General features: G+C 44.2%; 1 protein-coding gene across 4 annotated transcripts in view; it reads right to left on the reverse strand.

The window, feature by feature from the left end:
• Positions 1 to 24690, reverse strand: part of SLC24A3 (solute carrier family 24 member 3) — a 503439-nt gene that overhangs the window by 417718 nt on the left and 61031 nt on the right. For all 4 annotated transcript variants that reach the window (XM_077951123.1, XM_077951122.1, XM_015149569.3 and 1 more), the window contains exon 2: positions 23093 to 23221. In XM_077951123.1, the coding sequence (XP_077807249.1) occupies positions 23093 to 23221 (129 nt within the window). The remainder of the gene's footprint in view (positions 1 to 23092; positions 23222 to 24690) is intronic.

Below are 24690 nucleotides of genomic sequence, written 5' to 3' on the forward strand. Positions count from 1 at the left end.
TCAAAGCCTTATGTATTAAAGAGAAGCTAGAGAAGATATGATCAGGGTTTTTCTATGTTAACTCGTTTAAACTTGCTCTACGGAGACATTATATTCCGTTGAAATTAAAGAAGGATGCTAACCAAAGACAGAAATGGCTGCATCCTCCAGGGATTTGTTAGTTTTGGATCCTCGAAGCTGGGAAGTAAGGTCACCCATAGCCTCCTGGTTTTTGTGAAACACGGGATGACCTCAAGGTGGTTGTAACACTTGATCTGTCTCTTGCTCAGAAGACATGGGTGAATAGTCAGCAGTCACACAGTAGGGTGACTTGGTAACAATGCTCTTCACGCCTAATGGTGACAACAAAAATGGGAGATAGGAAGGCAAGACCTAGCATCAGGGATAACCTCCTATCATGCATGAGTTTTTTCTCATCCTTGGAACACATCATGGTGACTTCCTTTTGCATAAAACATTTACAGTCTCCTCTAAAAATGATCATTTTCGTTCTGGAGCTTTTAGAAGATACAGCAGTCCAACATTTCCTTCAATTCACTCCCTTTCCTGAAGAGAGACAACTGATACAGTGAGAAAGACCATTGGTGGAAAGTAGTACGGTGATTCCTCAAAGAAATTAACAGTGATCCAGTGATCCCACTATTGGGTATACACCCAAAGGAACATAAATCTTTCTACCATGAAGACACATGCACGCATAGGTTCACTGCAGCACTATTCACAATAGCAAGGACATGGAATCAACCTAAATGCCCATCAACAGTAGACTGGATAAAGAAAATGTGGGACATATACACTATGGAATACTATGCAGCCATAAGAAAGGAACGAGAGCATGTCCGTTGCGCAACATGGATGGAGCTGGAGACCATTTTCCAAAGCAAACTACCACAGGGACAGAAAACCAAATACTGCATATTCTCACTTATGAGTGAGAGCTACACAATGAGAACACATAGATACTAAGACTGGGGCCTACTTGAGGTGGAGAGTGGGAGGAGAGGAAGGATCAGCAAAACTACCTATTGGGTACTATGCTTATCACCTGGGTGATGAAATAATCTGTACGCAAAACCCCCATGACAGGCAGTTTACTCACGTAACAAACTCATACATGCACCACTGAAACTAAGATAAAAGTTAAAAAAGAAAAAGATCACTAAGTTCATTATCAGGTTCTACAACCTATTAAAATTGACACCTTAAATGGGTCATTTAACTGATGACTCTAAGTTTCCTTGCTTGAAAACTTAGGGTGAGGATAATACTAACTACCCATAACAGGGAACTGAAAATAACCCACATATTGATTACTGGGAGATGGATAAGCAAATGGCAATCAAGTGATAAGGTAGAATACGAGACAGCAGTTAAATGAAGTAGAGTGTACACATAGATCTAAAAAATACATCAGTGGAATGAACATCACAATTACTAATACAGTAAAACAACATTTACTTAAATGTGAAAACACATACAATTATTTAGTGCTTATTTATATTTATACATGAAGTAAAAATATTAAACACAGGCCAGACACTCCCCAAGTAAAGATGATGGTTGTTTCTGGAGTAGAAGACCTGACAAAGCAAATAAAAAGGTTGTCAACTTGATGTGCAATGTTTTATTTCTTAAAAATGGAAAAAGATTAGAAGCAAATATAAAAATGTTAGCTAACCAAAGACAGAAATGGCTGCATCCTCCAGGGATTTGTTAGTTTTGGATCCTCGATCCTTGACTTTTAGTTGAGAAATTTTCATATTCATGTTCTTTTAAGAAGGTGAAAAATGTATTAATTTGGTGAATAAATACACTGGAGTTTGTAATATTTTCCTGTACAGTTTTCTGTATTAATTTTTGATGTTTCAAGATAAAATACTAAAAAATTGTCACAGAGAAGTTACATAGATTCAATCAATCGTTCATTCATTCACCAAAGATTTAATGCCATTACCATTATAGATAGTATCAATTATTCTCTACAGTCTGGCGATCTAATAGTGAGCAAAACAGCCCCAGCCCCTGCCCACACAGGGCTTAGTACATGCAGGGCAAAGACCATTCCTTATGGAAATATAGTCCATCAGCTTGAGAGTCTTCCTTGAAGTTCAGTTTAGGAAGGTGGTTAGAAGGAGCACTTAGGTGTAGCTGAGTTTTAACTCCTGTATGCCCTGCCCTTTCTGGGTGTTTCTGGAATGCCTGACTCATGGGCATGTTACCAGAATAAAGGTGATTCTGCAGCTAGAGCCCTTAGCCCAGCCCTGGCTCCAAGGAGGCATTCAACAAATGCCCGGTTCCTTTACTTTGTCCCTTGAGAGAATGCAGGACTTTAAGTGCTAGTTTAGGAATGCTGGGTTTGCATCTGAAATAATTATATCCAACAGCTAAACATGGGCTGAGTGAGGTCCAATTTTTTCACATCTTGTTCAGACATAATAACAGGAGGCTAATTTTCAAGAGCTGAAGAGGAGATAAGCATTTGGCCCAGAAGGGAACTAGAAGGGAGACGGTGAGGGGGGTCATCAAAACATGTCACTTAAGGGGGCTGCTAAAAACTGAAGAGAGAGAAGCCTGAACAAGGAAGACTTAATAGCTGGCCTCAAAAGTATGCCATGAGGAACAGAAATACAATTTACTTTATAGAACTCAAGATAACTCAAAGGAAAATGAGTTTGGCTCGCTACAATGAAGACAATGTTACTAATTCCAGTTGCCCATGGAATAAAATACCTCTAAAAGGAGGTGGTAAGTGAGCTCCCCATCACTGAGGATAACCAAGGACGTGACAGAAGAGCACTTTGCAGTGATGCTGCAAAGAAAATCCAAGCATTCTACTGATTTCTGGGCTGCATGCTTTTTTAAAATCTCTGAATGTTGAGAGTTTATGACTAACTCATGGTCTTAAGAGGAGCTGAAACAGCTGGATAGGTGTCCTGCTCCAGCCTGACACAGTAATTGCTCACTAATCCCTTAACAGTAGCTTCCATTTTTGCAACATATTTGGAGATTTTCAAAGTCCTTTCACATGCATTTTCACATTTCTCCCCAAGAGCCCATGAAGAAATGGCAGATCCAATCCTAGGCCGAACAGGGAGAGGTGCAGGGGAGAAAGTGAGAAGAAAGGCCTGTGATTGGGCATACAGGGACCTGCTTTCTACAGAACCAAAGCATTGTAAAGGACACTGGGGCCAATTGCCATGCACCCTGAAATGGACTACTTCCTAAGGTCCGAGGCTGCGTGTGGAGGTAACAACCTAAAAGCAAGTTAGGTATGCTATGTTGGCCAGAGGCCCAGCACATGGGGACAACATGGAGAACTGTTCCCTGCAGCTGCCACCACCACTGTGATCTCATCTGGAGGAAGAAAGGCAGCAGCTGCCACCCCCACTTCTCACAGCCAGACAGTGAACAGTCCCTCAACTCCTAACCTGTTGAGGGCAAAACAGCTGGAAACCTCCTGCCTGTCTCTAGGTCACAAAACTTGGCAGCAAACTGAAGACTCCAGGAACAAGAGAGAGACACCCCTCCTTATCTCTTCTCCCCAGACACTGATTTCCTGAGAGTCAAGAAGCCAGTCAGTCATTGAACCAAAGGAAGGAAGTGAATGATGGACAGTGGAGATCCTTTATGAGCCCCGGAAGCTCTTTAGCCATGTGACAAATGAGTGTATGTGTGTATCAGTCACTGTGGCTGCATAACAAACCAGCCCACACTGGCAGCACAAAACAGCAGCATTCTTTTCTTGTCATTACGTCTCCCGGTTCTGGGTGTGACTAGTCTCAGTTAGATAGTTCTCACTCAGAAATTCTCAAGTGGTTGCAGTCAGGTGGTGACTGAGGATAGGGTCACCTAGGAAGTATCTTCATTCACACCTCTGGTTGATTCTGCCTGTCAGCTAGGACCTCAGCTGGGGTCATCCATGATGCCTGAGCTTCCTCCCAACAGGGTGGCTGTGCTCAAAGGGAGAGAGCTGGGTGAAAACTGTATTGTTTTTATAACCCAGTTTTGGAAGGCACATGACTTCTGCTAAAATCTGTCAGTTAGAGGGGAGTCATGAAGGCCAGCCATATTCAAGGAAAGGGGAATCAGAGTTACTTCATATCAAGAGAAATATCAAAGCACCTGTGAGTGTGTTTTAGAAGACCACAGGTACAACCCTTCCTCTAGAAACTATACTCCATCACCTTTGAGGAATCCACACATCACTTCCCCGGGCAGGAATTACCTCTTATTGTGCCTGGCTTTGGGCTAAGGAGCATCACTGAGTTGGATGTGCCCACATTTGGGAAACTCTGGAAATAAGAAATCATGGAAGACCTGAATGCCAGGGCCACAGCGTTCTTGGCTTTAAACATACTGAGTCACTTTCAAAGATTGTGTGTAAAATACAAATTCCATTTCACACAAGGTAGAGCCCAGTGAGGGATTAACCAGTTGCCTGTGGATATAGTTCCATTTTCTTTTGACTCTGAAGCCAGGAAAGCTAGTGTATGCCCCTAAAATAACACACAGGTCAAAGCCTCCAGAACAGACTGTGCTTCTGTGCTGATATCACATCTCCTAACTTCTACTCACGGCTCAAATGGAGTCTCCTCTCTGCGTTTACATAAGTTCCAGGCCCCAGGCCCCAGCAACACTTCTAGAAATAACTCTTTTACTTTCGTATTGCAAAATAAAAAGATCAGTCCAGGTGAAGGGAACCCTTGTGAGTAAAGCCTCTATTTTCTTGTAGAAGGAGTTTAGGCAAAATTTTCTTATTGGCTCTCTTTTTAAAAAAAATTGACCTGTTTTGAGCTTCCCTGGAGTCCTCAGAAGTCTGACACATGGATGGAGGTGGTAAAAGATGAATGAGGAAAGAAGAAGAAATGTTTTTCCTCTAATTCTAGACCTAGGCCTGAAATGCCTCCTCAGATCACCCGTTCGGCTGAGCCCACTCCTGTGGCAGGATGGCTTGCCAGCAGTCAGCACTTGTACAAACACATGTTATGAGGCAGTGAAAAATAATGGGCTGAGATTGAGTGCTGGGACTTAGCAAGATGAAAACACACACACGCGCGCGCGCGCACACACACACACACACGAAGGGGAAGAACTGTTATGTGGTCTTCTTGGTTGGGATGAGCTTTCCACCCCATTCAACAACATTGAAATCATGTAGTTAGGGGAATGTGGAAGCTTAGCAATGACTGTCAGTGCTGGCTTTTCTCCCCTCATCCACAGTGACCCAACTTCCAACTGCCAGCACCTGCACTCTTTTACCTGAAGGCTGTCTTCAGCCATGGGGACTGCTTTTCCTGTGTGAGGGGCAGGCTGGACATGCCAAGTCATTGACACCTCTGGGAACAGCCCCTAGCCCATGACTGATGGAAGTGATGTATAAATACCCCAGCTCTCTCACCCCTTGAAGGGAGAACTCTGAGGTATGTGTTCTACATTGTATCCTGGGGCCCCCAGCCAGATTAAACTGAGTTGCTCACAGTGGTATTCGGGAATGATGCCAACTATTTCATCAATTTGCAAAATAAAAAGGTCTGCCCTGGCAAAGGGAACCCTTGTGAGTAAAGCTTCTATTTTCCTGCAGAAGGAGCTTAGGCAGAATTTTCTTTTCAGTTCCATTTTCTTTTTCTTTTTCTTTCTTTTTTGATCTGTTTTGAGCTTCATCTTTCCTTCCTGGTCTCACTTCCCCATTCCCTACTGTTGTTTCCTGGGATCAACTGCAAAAAAACTACACACACCCACATCTTTGTCTTAAAATCTGCTTCTGGGGAACAAGAACTTAGCAGGGCACTTGATGGGCAGAGCAATATATTAATGATCACCAAGGGTGTGCCACTGCTGTACATGTCTTTTATGCATCTCAAGTTACCCACCCCAAATCAACTTGCGTTTCAGGAACCAACACATAAAAAAGAATCACAAAGAAACAAACGAGGATACACACCAATGAAGGGTTCTGCTGGGACAGAGTTTGCTGGAAAAAATGATGATTGCATTCCTTCCAAAGAGCCTGACACATGCAACTCCCGTGTTCATGCAGGGGGCCTCGTATCCCTACAACTATTCCAGGCATCCATTTCCCAATAAACATACTTGAAGAAGGAATTACTTTCTCTCTCTGATGCTGTGTTTGTAATGAGGACGCGGCTGGCCACTGGAAGCAGCTTCCACTACAGAATAACATGGCTGTTTACTCAACAAATCAGACCATTCCCCCACCCTCTTAGCTTCTCTCCTCCCACTTACTGTCACAGCTGAATGTGCAGTGTTACACCTGAAAGGTGTGACTGGTTATAAGACTCAAGGACTAGGGACACCTCCTCCTCCCTTCCTTCTTCCCTTCCCTTCCTAGCACAAGATTTCTGGGTTCAGTTCACGGTTCTGCTTTGGAGGGAAGTGAGAGGGATATTACGGATAACTGGCCCTTGTTAAGTTACTTTCCGTGGTCAACCAAAGCTCTAAGTTTCCATTTATCACAAAAGTCTCTTTAAAAGTTGACTTGAATAAGTATCTAAGAAAAATGGCTAAAATCTATAAGGCATTTCCTGAAGAGAAATACATGCAACAAATTAACATTTACCTGAAAAGTCTGTTATGGTGTATATGTCATCAATATGTATAGATATGTATCTACATGTATGTATATGAGGATGTGTTTGTGTCCAGAATGTGACTACACACAAATACATGGATGAATCTCAAAAACAGAGTGCTAGGAAGCCTTACAGCCAAAAGCACATACAGTGGGAATCATGCACATAAAGTTCTAGAACAGGCACAAACTAATCTATGGTGATGGAATCAGAAGAGTAGTTGTATGGGGTATGCCGAGCTGGGGTTCCTGAGAAGGGTCGAGAGAACTTCCTGGGATGATGGCATGTCCTATACCTTGACAGAGGCAGGGTGCAAAGGTTTACTATATATCAGAACTCATGGATGCAACTCAAAATTTGTGCACATCATGTGTATAAACGTAACCCAAAGTAGAAGGGTAACGAGTGGTAAACTTTAGCTAATGATATACATGACCTAACAACACGTGTGAGAGGGAATGGGTTGACTTCTGAAACTACTTTGAAGTCTACTAAAATAGCATGGATTGATGGATGGCCACAGGGTTGGGTAGAGGGATAAACATGTGATAACAGCCAGTATGGTAAAATGTAAACTATAGAACCTGGGTGCTGGGTCTATATGCATTCACTATAAAATTCATTCTAGTTTTCTGTATGTTTCCAAATGTTCATAAAAAAATGCAGGAGAAGAAAATAGAGTTGGCACTCTGTATTCATGGGTTCTGCATCTGTGAATTCAACCAATTGTGGATAAAAAATATTTGGAAAATGTGAGCCATGGTCTGAGAGACTGTTATGTTTTCAGTTCTCTTGCATTTGCTGAGGAGTGTTTTACTTCCAATTATGTGATCAATTTTGCAAGAAGAAAGTATAATCTGTTGTTTTTAGGTGGAAAGCTCTGTAGATATCTGTCAGGTCCACTTGATCCAGAGCTGAGTTCAGGTCCTGAATATCCTTGTTGATTTTCTGTCTCAATGGCCTAATATTGACAGTGGGGTATCAAAGTTTCCCACTATTATTGTGTGGGAGTCTAAGTCTCTTTGTAGGTCTCTTAGAACTTGTTTTATGAATCTGGGTGCTCCTGTATTGGGTGCGTATGTATTTAGGATAGTTAGCTCTTCTTGTTGAATTGATTCCTTAACTAAAGTGGTGTTAAGAGGGAAATATATAGCACTAAATGCCCATGTCAAAAGGCTAGAAAGACCTCAAATCAACACTCCAACATCATAACTAAAAGAACTAGAGAACCAAGAGTAAACAAACCCCAAAGCTAGCCAAAGACAAGAAATAACCAAGATCACAGTGGAACTGAAGGAGACAGAGACATGAGAAATCCTTCAAAACACCCATGAATCCAGGAGCTGGTTTTTTTGTTTTTTTTGAAAAAATAAAAATAAAAAAGGCCACTAACTAGACTAATAAAGAAAAGAGAGAAGAATCAAATAGACACAATAAAAAATGATAATGGGGATATCACCACTAACCCCACAGAAATACAAACAACTGTCAGAGAATACTATAAATACTTCTATGTAAATAAACTAGAAAATCTAGAAGAAATGGATAAATTGTTGGACACATACACCATCCCAAGATTGAACCAGGAATAATTCAAATCCCTGAATAGACCAATAACAAGTTCCGAAATTGAGACAGTAATGAATAGCCTACCAATCAAAAAAAGCCCAGGACCAGACAGATTTATAGCTGAATTCTACCAGAGGTACAAAGAGGAGCTGGTGCTATTTCTTCGGAAACTATTCCAAACAATTTAGAAGGAGGGACTTCTCTCTAACTCATTCTATGAGGCCGGCGTCATCTGATACCAAAACCTGGCAAAGATACAACAACAACAAAAAAAACTTCAGGCCAATATCCTGATGAACATCGATGCAAAAATCCTCAATAAAATACTGGCAAACTGAATCCAGCAGCACATCAAAAAGTTTATCCACCACGATCAATTCAGCTTCATCCCTGATGCAAGGCTGGTTCAACATATGCAAATCAATAAATGTAATTCATCACATAAACAGAAAAAAAGTCAGAAACCACATGATTACCTCAATAGACACAGAAAAGACCTTCAATAAAATTCAACATCCCTTCATGTTAAAAACTCTCAGTAAACTAAGTATTGATGGAACATACCTTAAAATAGTAAGAGCCATTTATGACAAACCGACAGCCTGAATGGGCATTCATGTTGAATGGGCAAAAACTGGAAGCATTCCCCTTAAAAACTGGCACAAGGCAAGGATACCCTGTCTCACTACCCCTATTCAACATAGTGTAGTATTGGAAGTTCTGGCCAGGGCAAAGAGGAAGAAATAGAGGGTATTCGAATAGGAGAAGAGGAAGTCAAACTGTCTCTGTTTGCAGATTACATGAACCTATATCTAGAAAACCCCATGGACTCAGCCCAAAAGCTTCTTAAGCTGACAAGCAACATCAGCAAAGTCTCAGGAAATGATTCTAACATCCAGAACCTACAAGGAACTTAAAAAATTTTACAAGAAAAAAACAACCCCATTAAAAATTGGGCAAGGGACACAGACACTTCTCAAAAGAAGACATTTGTGCAGCCAACAAACATATGAACAAAAGCTCAACGTTACTGATCATTAGAGAAATGCAAATAAAAACTACAGTGAGATACAATCTCAAGTCAGTCAGAATGGCAATTATTAAAAAGTTCAGAAACAACAGCTATTTATTGTTAAAATAGATGCTGGCAAGGCTATGGAGAAATAGAAACACTTCTACACTGTTGGTGGGAATGTAAATTAGTTCAGCCATTGTGGAAGACAGTGTGACGATTCCTCAAAGACCTAAAAACAGAAATACCATTTGACCCAGCAATCCCATTACTAGGTATATACCCAAAGGAATATAAATCATTCTACAATAAAGACACATGCATGCATATGTTCATTGCAGCATTATTCACAATAGCAAAGACATGGAATCAATCCAAATGCCTATCAGTGACAGGCTGGATAAAGAAAATGTGGTACATGTACACCATGGAATACTAAGCGGCCATAAAAAGGAATGAGATCGTGTCCTTTGCATGGATATGAATGGAGCTGGAAGCCATTATCCTCTGCAAACTAACGCAAGAACAGAAAACCAAACACTGTATGTTCTCACATATAAGTGGGAGCTGAACAATGAGAACACATGAAACCGGGAAGGGAACAACACACACTGGGGCCTGTTGGTGGGAAGGAGGAGAAAGATCATCAGGATAAATAGCTAACACATGGGACTTAATATCTAGGTGATGGGTTGACAGGTGCAGCAAACCACCGTGGCACAAACTTGCATATCCTGCACATGTACTCCAGAACTTAAAATAAAATACAATTAAATTTCTTCTTTAAAGAAAAAAAAAGTGTTTATTGACAAAAAGTAATTTTGGCTAGAGTAATCAATTAAAATGGTTTGATTTCCATTTATAGATTTTATGAAAAAATGCTAGAGTTTTCTGTTAAAAAAAAATTGGAAAAAAATTCCGCAAAGTTCCAAAAACCAAAACTTAAATTTGCCACTTCCCAAGTACTACACTGAACCCATGTAAATGAAGTGGTTTATAGGCACTGTATTAGGTATTAGGTATTATAAGCAATCTAGAGATGATTTAAAGTGCATGGGAGGATGTGCATATGTTATGTGCAAATGCTATGCCATTTTATATCAGGGACTTGAGGATCCGTGCATTCTGATATCCGAGGTAGAGGGGTGGCCTAGAACCAATCCTCTGTGGATACCAAGGGACCACTGGACCTAAAGGCAAGATTCTTGAGACTGAATGAGGAGACAGAGGAAGCAAAATTTTAAATAAACAGCACATCAAATTGTGGCACTGATGGGACGATAATTCTATATTTATAATTGGAATTATTGAGGAATTCTGTCCCCCTGAGAACCACTAAGCAGAGCCAGGCACCAAGTAATTTTGCTTGGGCATCCCTAAAGGAAATATCCTTTTTTTTTTTTTTTTTTTTTTTGATGAAGTTTCGTTTTTGTCACTCAGGCTGGAGTGCATGGCGCCATCTCAGCTCACTGCAACCTCCACCTCCAGGGTTCAAGCGATTCTCATACCTCAGCCTCCCAAGTAGCTGGGACTCTAGGCACCCGCCACCACGCCCAGCTAATTTTTGTATTTTTAGTAGAGATGGGGTTTCACCATGTTGGCCAGGCTGGTCTTGAACTCCTGACCTCAGGTGATCCACCCGCCTCAGCCTCCCAAAGTGCTGGGATTTCAGAATGAGCCACTGTGCCCAGCCAGGAAACATCCTTTTCCGAACCACGGACACAAAATGATTCCACAAAGGGGTCAATGTCCTGCATGAAACCAGGGCAACTGGGTAAAAATGGCTGACAGTGGGGAGGTGCAGCTGCATTACAACTTTCCTTCCTTTAAAGTCAGTATCAAATAACTCAATTTAACAAATTGGCCTAGTATTTGTGGTTAAAATGGAGCAGGCAGTGGGGACACTGTGTTGCTGGAATGTGGAAATACACTGTCCAAAGGGCAGCCTCCCACCTCAATGGTCCTACGGATGCAAGAGTGCTATGGTCTTTATCCTTATGTTCCCTCCAAATCCTCAAGTTAAATTCCTAACCCCCAAGGCAGGGGGTAGGACCTTCGGCAAGGTGATGAGGAATAGGATTCCTAAGTCTATAAAAGAGATTCCAAAGGGCTCCCTTGCCCCTTCCTCAGCGTGAGGATAGAGTGAGATGGCGCTAACTATGAACCAGGAAACAGGTCCTCACCAGACACTGAATCTGCCAGTGCCTTGGCTCTGGACTTCCAGCTACCAGAACTGTAAGAAATAAATTTCTGTTGTTTAGATGACATTCAGTCTATGGCATTTTGTTTTAGCAGCCCGAGTAGACTATGACAAAAAGGTCAGAATCAAGTGCAGATCAAGCCCTCCTTTTCCACCTGCTTCTGCCTCTCCACCTCATCCCTGCGACTGCTGCTATCCATTCTACACACCCAGCCTGCATACTCGGCCTAAAGACCAAAACCCCCATCATCCGTGATTTTTCTATACATTTGTCCAGGGCAAGTCAACAATATTTCAGCAGAAGTGGAATTCCCATTCCCCAGGAAAAGCTCCACGGAGAGGCTTATCTTGATACTGACAGGCTGTTCCTGTGACCGGCTCCTATGCTTTGACAACTAAGACTATTTTTACTTCCCGCCTGGGTTTTTGTAGTATTAGTGCCTGTCAGATTCATTTTACCTGCCTCCCATGGTAGAAAACTCCCATGCCCTAAAAACTGGAGAAAGGAATCAGCAGCATGAATAATAACCACAATCTCCTAAGTGTGACAAACTGAGACTCTGTTTGCCGGACCCCTCAGGACTGTTGCAAAGTGGGTGCTTGGAAAATGGACACCCACTCAGGGACCGAGCACTGGCTGTGTGTTAAAGACTTAACATGCTTTATTCCACCAACCCATGAGTGATCCCCACTTCTCAGGGAAGGAAACCAAGGCTTTGAGAGATTAGGTGGCCGGTCAAGGGTCCCATAGCCCATGGGTCCTCCTCAGGCCTGTGGTGCCCAGGCCCTACCTCTCTCACTCTGCTCAGAAGTACCTACAATTACAAAATGTGGCCTCTCCTTCTCTGTCTGAAAGGTTTCCTCATGACCCCAAGACACGGTGGGTACTGTGAGTTCCCATTTATCAACTGAGGTCACAGAAGCTTCACTGAGTCCAGCCTGCTCTTTGGACCCAGTCCTTTGCTGCTTCCAGAATGGCCTGTCCCAGGGGTCTGCAGCTTGTCGCCATTTTTTTTCCCCCCCATACCAGTGTCCCTGATCCCAACGACGTGGACACTGAGTGGGCCCTGAGGTCTCCTGCAGGCTCAGGGCTGGGGAGCCAGGCTGAGCTCCTGGCACAAAAGTTTTGACAGGGATGGATGAGCCACTGGGCTGGGCCCAAATCCATTTTGTTCTGAGTCAGCTTCTAAAAAAGACTGCTAATCTTTAATTCAAGGATTTTATTGTTCTATTACAGACATTTCAGCCAAGCAAAATGGGATTCACACTCTATCAGGAACCTCAGAAGCGCCCGTAGGATAGCCTAGACATGTACCTATTTACACTTACTCTCCAAGGTGGCATGTGAGCATAGTCCTAGGCCTCAGTGGGGCCTACCCCAAGGCACACAAACTGAGACATGGCCTTGGCCCACTAGCCAGGGATAGACTGTGCTCGGTGCCTCTGTCCAAACCAAAGCGCGCTCACTGAAGTAGCTCAGACCATCCCTGACCTTCACAGCCCTCAGCCAGGCCACCCCCATTGTTCATGGAGCCTGCTGAGAAACTTGTCAGGCTGGGAGAGCCTTTGGGGAGAGAGACGAGGCCTACCTGGGCCTCCCTGGGCCTCATTCCACCCCGAAGCACCAGAGTCCACCCAGACCTGGGAGTGTCAGAGAACAGCCGGGAGATGTGCCCCAAGGCCCTGTCCTCAGTCCCATGGGCATCTTGCCCTGTACCTCGGCCAGCCCTGGCTTCTGAGTGGGTGGGAGTGGCAAATGCTGAGGCAACTGAGGACCAGACGGAAGGATTAGACCCACAAATAGGACAAGGCAGGAACATTCCCTCTTGACTTTGATACAAAGAGATTTTAAAATGCAGCTAGGGTGAAACACACCCTGGTGTTTCCCAGGGCAAGAAAGCTTAGAAACAAAACCTGTGGCCTCCAAGACAGAGTAAAAAAACCAATGTTCACAGGGCTTGGGAGGAGTGCTGAACTCACATGGACCCTGCTGGAAGACAGGTTTGGTGTCTTGCATGTGGCTGAAGGTCTCCCTTTATTCATCTGTTTGCCAGCTTGTTGAAGACTCTAGGCCTGGCAAGCCCAACTATTCTCCCCTGAGCCAGCCTGACAGAGACCGCCCATGCACAGAGGTGGGTCACAGGCCAGCATTCCCACCTGCTGTTCAGGCTGCTATAACAGAACACCATCGACCGGGTGGCTTATAAACAACAGAAATTTATTTCTCACAGTTCTGAAGGCTGGGAAGTCCAAGATCAAGATGCCGGCAGGCTTGGTGTCTGGTGGAGGGCCTGCATTCTGGTTCATAGATGACGCTTTCTCACTCTAGCCTCACACGGTGGAAGGGGTGAGGGCCTTCTCTCGGGTCTCCTTTATAAGAACACGAAATCCCATTCCTGAGGGGACTGATCTCATGACCTAATCGCCCCCCCCCAAAAAGCTCCACCTTCTAACACTATCACCTTGGGAGTTAGAATTTCAACAAATGAATACTAGGGGGACACAAACACTCAGACCATAACCCCCTGGAAGCTTGAAAACCTCTGACACCTGCTTCCCAGTTCCAGAGGCTGAGATTTTCCTGGCCTGGGGTGGACCTGGGTTTAAAATCCCCACAGGTGCCTCCAATGAGCTAAGCCAGGGGTCCTCACACTTGAGTGTGCCTCCCAAGCCCCTGGAGGGCTTGTTACAACCCAGATGGCTGGGTCTGCCTTTCAGAGGTTCCAATCCAGTAGGGCTCAGGTGCAGCTCAAGGATGAGCATTTGTAACAGGCACCCAGGTGCTGCTGCTGCTGGTCCTAAGACATCTGAGAGCACTTAGATGGGGGCAGAACAGAGCCCACCTGGCAACCCAGATTATGTGACCTAAGGCTGACCACACACAAACAAGGCTTTGGGAGACAGGCAACCTCAGAGTCCTGGTGCTTGCTCCAGTGCCAACTAGCAGGGAACCCTGGAGATGCCTCTCATGTCTCTAAACCTGAAGCTTCAGCTGCAAAATGAGATTATCTGTGTAACAATCTCAGTAAAAGATGGAAGAAAAGAGCCCCAAGTCCCCCGGGCACACTGCTGCTCCAGAAATGACTGAGGAGTGGGGAGCCAGGTGGGGCGGAGTGAACCCCAGAGGGCTGGAGACATGCAAGGCCACATGTGCTCCTAGGCCAGGAGAAGCAGCACTATGTGGCTCATCACTGTCACAGGCCACACTGCAACCAAGAGGTGTACTGGGACCAGGAGGGGACTTCCCTTGCAGGCTCTCCACTGCCCCAATGTGGGTGTTCCCAGCACCCCACTATAATACCGATGGCCTCTACACACAGTTGAGTACATTGCTCACTGCTCCAGGGGTGCCTGTGAGATGAGCCCTGGGGAAACTGTCCTCGTGCAGAACAAGCCAGGAGGACAGGTGTACAGCCCTAAGTGGCTGCTTTACTGTGGAACCCCAGAGGAAAGCAATTCCAAGGTAGAATGAGTACTAGACATGTGGTCTGGAGACCCGGATGCTCTGGAGCAAGGGGTATTCCAGGCCTGTGATTTCAAGCTCTTTTAGGCGGTAAAATTTTACTCCTCAAATAAAATTTTAAACAGATCCCTAACATATGAAAGGAAAAATACTGGAGTTTTTTGATTGTGAGAAAGTGGGTAAGGGTGGGAGGAGGAGACAGTACCTGAATCACAGATCCCCCAGCCCAGGGATGACATTAAAAATATGCAATACGGCACAGGCACTACCCGGGGAAAGGATCAGGGAAAGTAGAGAGGACCTTGGAAATGTCATTCCTGCCTCAACCTCCCCTGCAGAGCACATGAGGCAACCGTCACAGAGCCTGGAACTAGGGGGCAGCAGCAAACATTTCTGTAAAGAACCAAGAATAAATATTTTATGCTTTCCAAGCCCTGTGGTCTGTGTTGCAACTACTCAACTCAGCCTTCATAGAGCAAAAGCTGCCACAGAAACACATAAATGGATGTATGTGGTGGCTGTGTTAAAATAAAACTTTATTCACAAAGATAGTCGACAGGCCCCCTGTGGCCAAGGGCTCTTGTTTGTTGAGCCCTGGCTTAGAGGAAAAGGATTTAGAAGCCACTAGACACAATAATCACCATGCTTGTTTTTGCATTTATGACTCTGAATCCTCAATTCTTTAACTCAACTTGCTTTGCTCTCAGACTAACTAACCTATCAACTGGGCATCATAATACCGTTTTTCCTGACCTTGAGGTATTTGTTCCAAGGGCCAAATGTGTTCCAATGAGCTAATGAATGTGAAAATGCTTTGAAATGTCTACAGTACTTTACAAATAGATCCACAAAATCTCTGCATCTAAGAGCAGAGTTTTATCATCCTTCACCTGTGTATCAGAAAGATTCCAGACACCACTCACCAAATTAGGCTGCCCGGGCTGCTTTTAAAGAACAGTCTTTTAAAAAATGCCCTAAAGGGATGTCAAAGCTAGAAAAAACAAATAGTGTCTGGCCCTTTCTCCTAGAGCCTGAGACTTTTAAACTCTTCATTAGTATAAAGTAGAAAATCCTCTACTCCCTATTTCATCCTGTTTGTTGACATAGTGGACTCTTAGGCCAGAAACTTATTAGTCAGAAGCCTTGTAGTTAATACCACTGGATGTCTCCTACACGCAGCCCAACCTGCAAGAATGTGGTATTGCTGCTGAGTGACACTAAATAATCTCTTCATCATTAAAACAATCTTAATCCCACAGAGTTCTAACGTGCCTGAAGAGAGGTAAAGTCCCCATAAATGATCTCCATCAGTCTACCTTCCACTGTATTTCTGGTAGCAAAGATAATGTGGCTACAATTTATTAAGCACGTACTACGATTGAGGGCGCAGCTGCTCTGCAAAGCTCACTTCACTGAATGACTACCACAAGCCTGGGAAAAAGGCACCTTAATTTGCATTTTACCAGAGGGTGGAAATGAGGTCCAAAGAGCTTAGCAAGCCACTTGGCATCACATAGGTCGAAAGTGATGGAATTGGGCTTTAGGATTTACTCCAGAACCCAAGCTCTTTCCACACAATTGCCAAATGACTTCATCTATACAAAAGCATTCATTATTTTCCCCAGGGTTCTTTCATTACCAAAGAAAAGATGCAATTTGCAAATGGCACCACTGGGACAATTTCTACCTCACTGATGACCCCCACAAGGTAAAAAGAGAATCAAATTGTTTCACTTGATGAGGCAAGAATTATGAAGATTAAAGCAAGAGCTATAGTCAGCCTTGGCAGACATAAATTTGGATTATGATTTTTCTATAATGGTGGTATTTGGCTTTTGAAAATGATTTAAGCATAAAGAAAAATTGGGAAATTTGCTTTTTCAAAAGAAACAAGTTTAGGGAAAATTAATGTAGCAGAGACTAGCTAGCAGTTCACCAAATCTGTTTCCTCTTCTGCTTTCTACATTCCACTAATGTACATGGCCCAGCCTTCCTTGAGGTCAGAAGTTGTCACGTGACTAAGCTCTGCCAATGGAATGTGAGCATCAGTGAGCATCTAGTCCCTAAAACTCTGCTACCCTAAATCCTCCATGCTCTTTCCTCTTAATGCAAAGAAGCCCAGCAACCTTGGAAGCCAATTTGAGGAGGGAAAAGCCTAAAGATAGAAGGATCTGGAGTTCATAGACCCCTTCTTGCAACAGGTGCAACTATAGACTAGAACATTCCATGAGAAAGAAATAAACTTCTCTTGCATTAACATAGAAATCTGGAGGACTTCTCTGTTACAGCAGCTATTATTACCCTATCTAAGTAATTCAGCAAACAATTTGATACAAATTAAAAAGCAGATCACATTAGTTCCAAATCTGTTCCACTTACGAATGTCAACAACTATGATTTGAATCATTATGAGAATTACAACTTCAGAAAGAAGTTCAAGTTACGTGAGCTAGTGAAATAATGTCCAGATGAATCTTAAGTCTTTAAACTTAGTTCTTTCTTGGGTTCAAACCCAGCAATAACCACACTAACCTGATTGCAATTTGTCACTTCTAGTATTTTGGAAACATTTGGTTAAATAAAATATATTGCTAAAATTAATTTCACCTGTTTCTTCGTACTTTTGTAATGTAGCCAATAGAAAATTTAAAATTACACTGTAGGTCACATTATGTTCCTATTGGACAGTGCTACTCTAGATTGTGCAGACCTCAGATTTTCTATTCAATTATTAACGGGTATTGAGCACTGCACGGGTGTTGGGTGGCCCTACTTCACTTCTGACAAGCCCTGTGACCTTGGGCAGGTTGTTTATCCCCTCTGGTTCTTGTTTTTTTCATGTAAAAGATGAGAATGTTGGCCCTATCATGCTTTGTAGACTGGTCATGTCCAGCCCTGTGATTTTAAACTAGCCCACTCTGATGTTACAGTTTAAACCCCAAACAGCAGGATCCTGACACTGTTCATGGCCAGTACCCTGAATGCATATTTTCTGCTTGTTGGTCTGTGCCTGGGCTCCAATTCTTGCTTACGGACCACAGGCACCCTTTGAACCTCCCCTCCTGTTGCTTCTCTCATATAGACTTCCTGGTTTCCCTCGTCGACTGAAGCTCACATTTAACTGTTAAACGTGGGCTTCTGGCCATTCCAGTCAACACCTGACCTGTAAGCACTCCTGACCATCCCCACAGGGCAGTGCCCTGCCAGCCTGACTTTGGTCTTGCAACACAGGCCGAGCGTCCTCTTCACCTTCCGAGGCCTTAGGCCCAGCTAAGCCAGACAGAGTGGGATGATCCTTTATCAAGGGAAATCCAGTGATCTTGCAGAGAAGCCCACACCAAAGGCCATCATTTTAAATATTTTCCTTCTTCCAAAGTTTACTTGAAAAAAGTACTCTGAGGAAAAGCTCATTTCCTTAAAATATCAAAGAACCAAAAACCAAAAGATGATATATTTTTCTGGAGACAGCCTGCAAAGTGCAGAATAAATAAAAATCTGCAAAGTGTACAAATAAATATTACAAAGAATTAATTTCTGCTACAGTTGTCTACCATCTTCAATACTACATTTAGCTAACTTAATTTTCCGTGGATCAAATTTATTCAAAGTTAAATTTCTCTTAATAGGTCATCTGAGTAAACAATTTCAAGTGTTACTTGCCAAAAGGAAAAAAAAAAATGTTTCCAGGCTTCAGATGAAATCGGCAGTGTCAGGCTAAGAAAACAACCTTAAAAATTCACAGAGAGCTGGAACAATTGCAAAGAAAAGTTGGAGCCCGGAGGTCAGTCTTGTTCATGCAGTTCTGAAGGTAAAAAAAAAAAAAAAAAAAAAAAATCACAAATTTCCACCAAAACTGGGTCTTCAAGGGGCAAAGGAAAAGAGCTTTTTTTTTTTTTTTTTTTTTTTTTGAGACAAGGTCTCATTCTGTCACCTAGGGCTGGAGTGTAGAGGTGTGATCTCGGCTCACTGCAACCTCCATCTCCCAAGCTCAATCGATCCTTCCACCTCAACCCCTCAAGTAGCTCGGACCACAGACTCACACCACCACATCTGGCTAACTTTTGTATATTTTATAGAGACGGGGTTTCACCATGTTGCCAAGGCTGGTCTCGAACTCCTGGCCTCAAGTAATCCACCCGCCTTGGACTCCCAAAGTGCGGGATTTTAGGCATGAGTCACAGCGCCCAGCGTCATTCTTTTGAAAGCAGAAAATGTATAAAGTAATATATCCTTAAAGTAGCAGCTGTCATAAGAAGATAGCACCCTGGGCTTTCTCTGGCACCAAAACTGGGCACTCTGTGCTCCTGGTTTTCAGACAGACAGAAAGGGAGAAGGCAGGGGAGAGGGAAGGGGAGGAGGGGAGAGGGAGTAGAGGAAGGCTTGAGGTATGGCATGGAATTCTGCAAACACAGCAGTTATTAAGGGAAATGGGAGAGTGTCTAGGGGAAGAAGTTTTCTTGAATTTCTATTCTTGAAATTTCTTGGAATAAGTGGATTTGTGCATGGGCAGGGATAAATGTAGTTGAAGATCTATTTTATAGGTGAGGAAATGGTCATCTGAGAGGCAAACTAGCCTTACGCCCCAACAGGGAATATAGCCAGAATAGAGGTAACTCTGTCTCCAGTCTTTGAATCTACAGCCTTCCTCTAATAGCATCTAAAGCCAGGGTTTCTGACAGCACAGTCCGAGAAGCCCCATGACATCACAAGTGGCAGCTGGGTGTACTTTATGACAAATGCTAAATTAACTCCTGCCTGTGACCTTGCCACCATAACTCAGACAGCCAGGACACACACTACACCCCAAACACTCAAGTCCCTATGCAAACACTCACTTCTCCAAGCATAGAGGGAAGCCTGCTCTGCAGGCTCTGATAAGCGTACTGCTGCCGCTGACATCATCGCAAATAGAAAGGGAGAGAGTCCAGGAACCACAGGGCTCACTTCCTAGCCTCTCTAAGATTTTCGAGGGCAGACAGCACTATGTTTAACCGGCACAAGTAATATTCATCGTGCCCAGGGCCTCTTAAGGAAAACTGAACAACGCTTTAGAATGAACCTGCCCTCACCTCACTCCTGCTCAATCATTTCACCCAACAACAAGTTAGAGGTAGAGAAGATGAATATTATTAAAATGATGCTTCTAAATCAGGACCTTATGGGTGCTTTGGCTCTCAACTTTTTTCATAAAATATCTGTCCAGTCCAGACCGAGAAGCCATCTTCGACAGCATTCTGGTAAGGGCATGGAGGTAACCAGGGCTCACAGGTGTCTATGGCAATGTTCTGATCCTGTTGTTAGAAATAGTCGATGCAGCAGAGGTGATGGCACTCATTGCCATGCCTGAGGTCTTCAGGGCTTGCCTACCTCAGTAGATGGTACTGAAGCCTCCTGTCTAGATGACGATCTGCTCAGACCTGGGCTACCTGCAGTGTGTCCTGTTGACAGACTTGCTCTTGCAGGGAGTAGCTGGAGAATATTGTTCTAGGAATCTTGCACTGTGCCCCACCCATAATGATGGCCCAGGACAGAAGGTGGGAAATTCACGAATACACTCCTACTATGGTGCCATCAAACCCAGGACACTCAGCTGTTCACACTTTATTACTAATTCTCACAGCAATCATGAAAGGTCAGAATGATTATGTCAACTTCCAGAGAAGGACACAGAGACTCAGAGAACCTGGCTATTTGGCCGAAGTCCACAGCTTCAGGTGAGCGTGACTCTAAGACCCCAGTTAGAGATAAGGCCCTCAGATTTACATATTTGCTCTACACCCTTGAGATGTTTGCAATTGGGCTGGAAAGACAGGAGATACGTCCAAAGACAACTGCAAGTTCTGACCAACCTGTCCAATAGCTCTTTCTGCGATGATGGAAATGTTCTGGGACCTGTGCTGTCAACTGTGATCCAACTATTGAGTATTTGACATGTAGTTGGTGCAACTGAGAAACTGAATATTTAATTTTAGTTGGTTTGAATTCATTTGAATTGAAATTGCCATTGAATGACAACATTTAACAGCACATGTGGAGACATTTTATACCAGCAGCAGTCAGAAAAGAATGCTGCAGTCTGGGGTGGTCCAAGCGAGCTTCATGAAGCACATGGGCTCTGAGCCTGCCCTTGATGTGTTAGGATTTGAACAGAACTTCTGTTTCGGGTATGATCATCTTCCCTGTGGAATTTGGTTCTGAATCAAGGGCCCCAGAAACCAAGCCCAGTCCTTTTGGTCTGCAGGTAAGGAAATCAAGATTGTCCCTCCTGGTTCCATATTCCCTTTGGACCTGCTCTTCGCAACACGACTCAGCTTGCTTTTGCTTCCTCCCAAGTTTCTCCTAAAGCCTTTCCTCTCTTCCCTTTCCCCGTGTGCCCCCTGCCAACATGGGCAGGTCCTGGGTTTGCGTTCTTTTTATCTACCTAGACATTTTCTTTTCTATCTGTGAGGCTGAGTCATTTCCTCTCTTGGAATGACTTTTAATGCGCTTTATGCTTCTACATCTGTCACTCTGAGAAAGGCATTTCCCAATACAGAGAGCAATGCCACTCACAGAGAGACCAATCACCTGCCCCCAAAACACACCCCAGCAACAGAGAACAGAATCCCCCCATCCTTGCTGGGTCTGCATATGGCTGAACCTAATGCTCAGAGCTGGTCACCATGTCCTATCTGATTCCGTTCTTTTCCACACCAGGAGTGACAACTGGCCTTTCTAATACTATTAGCTGATTAATACTAATCAGCTTATTAGTTGGACAAAGATGTTGAAAACTGACTACAGGACCAGATCTGTTCTTGGCCCAGAACCTGTGCCTTCCCTGCGACGCCTTTTCAGGCTAGTCCTTGGAAATCTCTGTTTTTTAGACTACACGTGGCTCAGCCCCTCAGTGGGGCATTTGACCCCTTCATACCCATTTTCATTTCTAGCTCACGTAGCTGCCCTTGTGCTGCTTCACTTTCAAGTGAAAAATGTTCTTTGTGAGCATGGAACAACAGCCACAGTAACTTTTGGATTCCCCAGCTTGAGGAACACAGACTACGTAGGATATTTTTTTGGTGGTGGAGATGGAGCAGATAACCTATTTTGAATTCTTTTCAGCTTTGCTTGAAAGCTGATTGTTAAGAGTCTAAGTATGGTGGGAAGGGCACTTCCACCCATCTTCCCAACAGATCCAGACCTGCAATTCTCTGACATGTCTTCTGTACTCAACAACTTGTAGTTCTTTGGGCTGCAGCAGAGATTGTTTATATCCTTCCATGCTGACACTAAAGATGAGACAGGCCTTTGGATGGAAGATCAGCATGTCACTGAGCTCCTGGGCCCTGGACAGTGGCACACATGCGGTCAATCCCCACCAAGTAAGGACAGAAAGCCCCAGAGGGCTTCGAGGTCCAAGTCAAAGTGACAAAACATGGCTACAGACCTACTCCATCCCATCGCCTGTTTTGGTACAACCTGTGAGCTAAGAATGATTTTTAAATTGATAAAGCATTATAAAAAATTATTTTAAGAATATACTACAGATGCAATATGTGGCCTGCAAAGCCTACAGTGTTTACCATCTGGCCCTTTCCAGAACAAGTTTACCAACTCCCGTCTGAACCTTCAGGGACCTCATTCATCCAGAGGGGTGCCTGTCATGTCCCTGAGGCTTGGTGGGCTGGGTCCTTACAGCCCTTCGTTCCCTTTGATCTGCTTTGTGTTTGTTTTCTTTTTCAGTTCAGTAACCTCAGAGACAAAATGTTCCATATATGTTTCTGGGGAATGGCGCAATAGATATCAAATCTAACAAACAATAAATGAAAATCCGCCTCTTCCAAGAAGATCAACATCGTGGGTGAGGATCTGGCCCAATCCCGGTGTCTCTACTGTGATAGAAACAAGGTTCCTGATTAAAAACCAGCCAGAAAGGACCCAAGTGATCAAAGCAAAGGTAACCACAAAACATCCTCACCCATCCTGCTCCTGCCTTAGTTTCTCACTTGGCAGCACCAGTCTCCACATCCGACCTCAGTACCACATCAGGAGTGTCACTGTCTCTGACTCAGCCCCAGCTCCAGTAGAAAACGAACACAGAGGTCAAAACATACCCTAATAGTCCCTCAGGATGTCACCTGAAAGTTTCTTAGGCTCCCATCCTAAACATCCTTAGAAGCTCTCTGGATTAATATTCTAAGAAAACACACAGCAGCTGCCTCTTCCTTAGCCACAAGAGAAAATGACAGCTGCTGCCCATGAGTAGCCAGCACTATTACCTGGTTCGGTGCAGTTCTTGCCGTTCCGGAGTCCAGCATCTTCGGAAGTCAGAGTGTCGTTCACCTGCATGAGCTTCCTCCCCATCATCCACTTTCTGTCTTCCCCTATGAGGTCCATGAGGTCAAGCTCTGGGGAGACAAAGACAATAACCACACGTCATTCACAGCTGGGTTTCAGCTTCTGCTGACACTGCGTGCCCGGTGCCCCGACCAGCCATCACTTGTTCAACCCTGCCTGCACTCCCGGCCACCCTGCCTCTAGCTGCCTGATGGCTTCCTCGCCGCACCAGTGGGATGACTTTGAGGTGTGTGTTCTAAACTGGATTCTAGATTCTTCCCAGTGGGATCAAGCTCCAGTTGTCTACTGTGTAACTCTCTTGATAAAGCACACTTGATCAACTGCTCCCCCTTCCCTGTCTCAATTCCCTGCTCCCAGTGACATCCTGAGAAATGTTTAACAACCAACTCTCAAAGGGGAAGAAAAGCTCTGTTTTGTAGCCACTGGCCAATTTCTGTGGTGTCAATATTCCCATTGTAGCCAATGCCTAGCTACCCACATGACATCATTGAAAATGGGGTTCGGAAGAGATGGACACAATCAGCTCCACTGAGTCAACAATAGCTGACTCCAGCCTATTGAGATCTAGCCCCTGCCAGTATCTCCTGAAACCAGCCCCCAAATGAACCACCCACCATTGAACATACTTCAGAATCTGCTTCTGGGGGTTATCAAGCGAAGACATAATTTGCCATCCCCAAAGCATAGATTCATGAGTGCCACACAGCATGTTTCCAATGAACAAGAGATGAAGGCATGAACTAGGAAACAGTAGGTTGGGAGAGTAGGTAACAGGGCTCAGGGCTGCAATGACTGTGGGGGTGGAGGTGCCAGAAGAAAGAACACAGGCTAAAGATCACACTGAAGCAGCCAGTGCAGTGCATTCTGTTTGGGGCACGCTGAGTTTGAAGAGTCTGCAGAGCACGGAATGGGAGGTATGCCACCCGTGCAAATGTGAGTGCAGGAACCTCAGGGTAAAAAGCAGAGCCACAGCAAACCTCAGGGAAATCATCAGCAACAGGGAAAGGTGAGAGGCACATGTATGGATGGGGTCTCCCGGTGGAGAAGAGGGGTCACTGGGGAGAAGGAATGGAAGAACACAATATCCTTCAGAGAGGAGACAGAGCAAAAGGATTCAGGAAGGGATTATGAATGGAAGGAAAAGAGCAAGGAAAGCAGGTGTCGTGGAAGGTAAGCAGAAAGATAATTTCAGGAAGGAAAGAGTAGCCAACAGCCTTGAACTCCATGGACAGATCAGGTAAGATGAAGGCAGAAACATAACAGGTGGGACCTGGCGTTATGGGGCCATGGAGAGACACAGACAGCAAGCCAAGCTGCCAAAGTGGCTCTTTCCGGGGGCTTGGCACTGAAGAAGGGACCTGAGGCAATGCTGCCTCTTGAGTGTCCAAACTTGCCGTGGGCAGAAAATGGATCAAAACACAAGATGTGGGCCTAACCCATGGGCCCAGTGGCCTTCACAGAAGGCCAGATGGTGCACCCAACCACACCAACACAGTGTCTGAAGTGGTCACTGAAGAGC

Source organism: Macaca mulatta, chromosome 10 (assembly GCF_049350105.2).
Source record: "Macaca mulatta isolate MMU2019108-1 chromosome 10, T2T-MMU8v2.0, whole genome shotgun sequence".
Lineage (NCBI taxonomy): Eukaryota > Metazoa > Chordata > Mammalia > Primates > Cercopithecidae > Macaca > Macaca mulatta.